Source organism: Mchenga conophoros, linkage group LG17, assembly GCF_057382185.1.
Source record: "Mchenga conophoros isolate Kocher_MC1m ecotype Shallow Benthic linkage group LG17, M_conophoros_male_GT1.1, whole genome shotgun sequence".
Lineage (NCBI taxonomy): Eukaryota > Metazoa > Chordata > Actinopteri > Cichliformes > Cichlidae > Mchenga > Mchenga conophoros.
The window spans coordinates 34,002-39,001 of record NC_140542.1 but is presented as its reverse complement, the minus strand read 5'-3'; the positions used below and the strand labels follow the sequence as shown (position 1 = coordinate 39,001).

The 5,000-nt window shown below is 40.3% G+C and overlaps 1 protein-coding gene across 1 annotated transcript in view; it reads left to right on the top strand.

The window, feature by feature from the left end:
* LOC146554768 (uncharacterized) overlaps nt 1-2,336 on the top strand; it is a 2,957-nt gene extending 621 nt beyond the window's left edge. Inside the window, exons 2-5 of the mRNA XM_085252775.1 lie at nt 392-706; nt 866-1,021; nt 1,857-1,949; nt 2,145-2,336. Of these exons, the coding sequence (XP_085108901.1) occupies nt 392-706; nt 866-1,021; nt 1,857-1,949; nt 2,145-2,336 (756 nt within the window). The remainder of the gene's footprint in view (nt 1-391; nt 707-865; nt 1,022-1,856; nt 1,950-2,144) is intronic.
* The last annotated feature ends 2,664 nt before the right edge of the window (nt 2,337-5,000 follow it).

Here is a 5,000-nt window from a genome sequence, read left to right as displayed (position 1 = left end):
TTTAGTCGCGGCAACCGCATTAACTGGATTGATGAAAGGTTTAATTCAACTAAACCAGCGTTTAGGGGAGTTAATAACAAGGAGTAAGATAAATCTGTCACAATAATTGCATGTGCATTTTCTTTTTTTGTAATATATTCACTTAGTTTTCGAATTCAGAATGATTTAGGTGGATAATTGTTTGGGTTATAGTTTCTCTGGTGCTCTGCATTAGGCTGACTAACGGTGCATTCACACCGAACGCGATAGACGCCCCTAAACCTGAAGCTCTGGTCGCATCTATCGCGTTCGGTGTGTATGCACCGTAACAGTCTTCACATTTCACAGTATGTAGATATTAACACAAATTTGTCAGAGTAATAACTTTGTTTTATTTAATTTCTCTCCCCAGAAATACATCACGAAGGTGTTGGTAAATTCACTAAAGAACAAGGCCCAAGACAAAAGTCAGGCAGCATTGAATGTGAAAAAGCCTAGAAGAGCAGAAGTCAATTACTGTCCGCAGTATCCAAAAGGAGAAACCACTGACAGCCTGGAAAAAGAGAGAATTGCACTGCTTTCAGAGGTTCAGAAGAGAAACAATGACAATATAGTGACAATGAAAATGCAGAAGACTTTTTCGTACAGAAGGCAAGAAGTTATTCAAGGACAGCCCTTTATTGCAGATTTTAAAAGCAGATGGCCAGCTCTGTTCACCGAGAAAGAGGTGCATGTCCTATATGTCTAACTTTTAGAGTGTGTTTATGGTTGACCAGTTATTTCTTGCTTCACTAATATTGACATAACATAGTGATAAAACAGCTAATAATTCCTGGTATGTCCTTCCTCTGGTGCATATTGTAAGTGCATTGTTCATGTTTTTCAGATTGACAAGGAATTCCTGCGCATATCGACAGTACCGCTGCTATCTAGATTCTTTTATGAGCTAGACTTGTACACTCCACGCATGATGGAGCTCTTTCGAGGCAAAGGTGGGGTGGCTGGCAGAAAAATGAGACGCATCATGGTGGCCATCTCCAAGGTGGGTTAGATCTGTGCTTAAGAACTTTTTATGCCCATAATCTGGCAATTTTATGAGCAAAGATATCTATACATATGGTAGGCAAAAGTGCTAAGAGGTTTTCATATTTTATACAAATTATATAAGCATCAGTCTTACATTAATAAGTAATTGATAAAATTGTATGGTTAATTTTGATCAAAAAGACCCCCCCCCCCAAAAAAAACAAAACAAAACAAAAACAAAAACAAAAAAACATTAGTGTTTAGTTGCCTCATTTTGTGTCTGATTTGGTTTGGACAGATGTTTCGAGGTGGCTGTAGCTCAGGTGGTAGAGCAGGTCAGCTACTAACCAGAAGCTTGGCGGTTTGGTCCCAAGCTCCTCCAGGCTGCATGCCAAATATCCTTGAGCAAGATACTAACCCCAAGTTGCTCACCGATGCATTCATCGGAGTGTGAATGTGTATGAATGTTAGACAGTAAGCACTAAACCCGGTGACACCAGTGTCAGGCAGCCTCGCCTCTGTCAGTGCGCCCCAGGGTGGCTGTGGCTACAATGTAGCTGCCATCACCAGTGTGTGAATGGGTGGATGACTGGATATGTAAAGTGCTTTGGGGTCCTTAGGGACCAGTAAAGTGCTATATAAATACAGGCTATTTAAACAGTTTCGAAAAAGTGATTAGGTGAATGAATTGTTGTATAAAGGCAGCTTTGAGTGCTCAGAGTAGAAAAACGCTATATCAGAACCAGTCTATTTACCATGTGGCCTTTTGGACTCTTCCAAACTAAGTATTCCTTTTTCAAACTGCTGCCTAAAAGCTAAATATTGTCATTATGGATTCCCTTTTTTCTTAGGATGACACAATACATGCAAGACGAGCATGCATCCTGAAGTCCTTGTGTGTCTACCTGAATGAAGACCATGAGAAACTTGTGAAGGAATATACGGTCAGTTACATTCACAAGTTGTTCTGTGTTATGTAATTTGCTCCAGGAGTTATGGGTAATTTCGATATATGAAATGGTAAAATGTGACACCACGTGTGAATAAAAGATATTGCAATTGGTCCTTGTTTTGTTGAATTCCTTTTTTTTTTTCATATCTAGACTCAAACAAATGTATTATTATATTTTACGTCACAGAACACTGAGGCCAACACTGAAGCCATGGAACAAACTGTGATGGGAGTGTATGTCATACATCAGGAGGGTGCGGAGCCTGGAGATGACCCAGAGAACATCGGTGTCCTGATTGAAGGCATGGAGGTTCTCACTGGTTTGAGGAGCATTGCAATTGAAGAACTACACCAGTCATCCATCCTCACTTGCACATAACATATTGCACTTGTGCACTTGTGATGAGATGCAGCTCCTCATCTCGCCTTTATCTTATGTCCTCCAGATTGATCTATGTTATGTGTTGCTAATGTAAATGTATGTCAGGTTTTTGTTTATGCTTCACTTTTTATTTTGTGCTTTTATTGACAGGGATTAAGATCAGGAATTCTTCTTTTGTTTTCAATTGATGAGCTGAATCAGTTTTCAAGATCAATCCGTTTTAGATTTCAGCTAGAAAAATGACTGAACCTGTTGGTGACTTGTTAAAAAGCTCCTTGGTGTAATTAACATGAGACTGGAAGTGGGGTGTGAGGTTAACAAAGCCTGGTTACTGACAGTTACACAACAACATGTGTTTCAAAGCTTTACAATATTAGAGAGGGACAGTGGGAGGACAAGGCAACCATGTGCTGTGACCGGTTATAAATGAAAGGATAAAGAAGACGGAGAAGATGAGCATAGGGAGAGCACAAACAACAAGCCATAAAAAGAAAAAGTCTATGAGTGAATCACAACTGTGACTGAACTTCAGAAAAGTATTATAGAGATGGGCAGGGGCTTTAAAAGGCTACAAAAGTGTTTCTAAAGTCCTGGGTGTTCATTTGTCGACCATTACACAAATGGAGGAAATTCAGGACTCCTGCTACTCTCCCCAGGAGTGGGCGTTCTGCAAAGATCACACCAAGAGCATAACTTGCAATCCTGATAGAGGTGAAAAAGAAATTTTTGCAACTTGCTAAAAATCTTTGCTCGTGTGTCATTTATAAAAACATTATAGCAGGTCTGAAGTTTGCAAAGAACAACTTAGATGTTCTTTAGCACTTCTGTGACAATGTTGTGTGGACAGATAAGGCAAAACTGAGCTATATGGCAAACAGACAGAACCTTATATTTAATGGAACAAGGACATTGCTCATCAACACCAAAACCTCATCTCAACTGGCACAAGTTGGGCGATTAAGTTGTGGTAAGTGGTAAAGCTGATTGGTTGTTGGAAGTTTTACTTAGTAGTTACGCTGCTGCTGTTCAAAAGTTCAAAAAGACTTTAAACTTACAGTTTATAGACCAAATGTCTACAAAGCAGAGATTTGCCTTTCCAGAGCTGATTTCACTAAGCAGTGTATAAGACTTTTCTCTTTCATTAAAAACACAACTTTCTCACCCTCTTGATTTGAACTATGGACATGTTGTCCCTGTTTAGTTTTCGCATATTTGTTTCCTGTTTTATTATCAGAGAATTCAATTCAGTTTTATTTATACAGCACCAAATCACAACAACAGTCACCTCAAGGTGCTTTATATTGTAAGGTAGACCCTACAATAATACATACAGAGAAAATCCAACAATCATATGACCCCCTATGAGCAAGCACTTTGGCGACAGTGGGAAGGAAAAACTCCCTTTTAACAGGAAGAAACCTCCAGCAGAACTAGGCTCAGGGAGGGGCGATCAAGATAAAAGACTGTGGAAGAGAGACAGAGGTTAATAATCCAGCCTGGAAGTAATAAATACATGAACTAGTTTTTCAGCATCACTCTGAGACAGGATATTTCTAATTTTACAGATGTTGCACAAATGGAAGAAAGCAGTCTTACATATTAAACACACATATTAAACATATGTGTTTAATATGTGCGTTGAAGGACATGTCCTGGTCAAAAATTACTCCAAGGTTCCTCACAGTGTTACTGGAGGCCAAGGTAATGCCATCCAGAGTAAGAATCTGCTTAGATACCATATTTCTAAGATTTTCAGGGCCGAGTACAATAACCTCAGTTTGATCTGAATTAAGAAGCAGAAAGTTAGCGGCCATCCAGGTCTTTATGTCTTTAAGACATCCCTGCAGTTTAACTCATTGGTGTGTGTTATCTGGCTTCATGGACAGATAGAGCTGGGTGGGAAACCCACAGATAATTGGAACTATGGCACGAAACCGCTTCCAAGACATCATGCAACACCTACGCTTTAGCATGATGTCTTGGAAGCGGTTTCGTGCCATAGTTCCAATTATCTGTGGGTTTCCCAGGTTTGCTGACCAGCAGTCATTTAGAGATGGAACCCTGTTAACCCTCCGCAAGATGACAATTGCAATAAATGCCATTAGTTCAGGGAGGTCCATGAACCAATGAACATGCTCCGTGCACCACTCAGCAGGCCATTTGTAAATATGTGTACAAATGGTTGGTTTTTTGTACTGTTTTTATCAATAAATCTCAGCAACAAAGGACATACACCCATGTGTGTTGATTTCTCCCTAAGATGGCAAACTGAAGCACTCCAAGTTGGTGACTTTTGGAGATTTATTTCCCTGGATGATTGAGAATGCATCAAGATGAAACACAAAAGGAAGTTCACAGCTTTTAGCAGCTCCCCCACGCCCTCAATCACACACCCCCAATCCCCTCCCTCCAGAATTCCCAGTTAACAACCTAATATACATATGAATGACTAGCCAATTTAGCTTCCACTTGGCTGAAGCTAAAGCTTAGCTAAAAGCCTACCAGCCATTTGGCTGTTCTCCGGGTTTTAAAGGTAGAAAAGTGAAATGGCTGCTCTCCGGGAGTTTAAGTTTAGGGGACGGTTGGCAACTTAGCAGCATGGAGACCTCCCAATCCTCGCTAGCGCTACGCATTATGGGGATACCAGAGAATGCAGAGGGT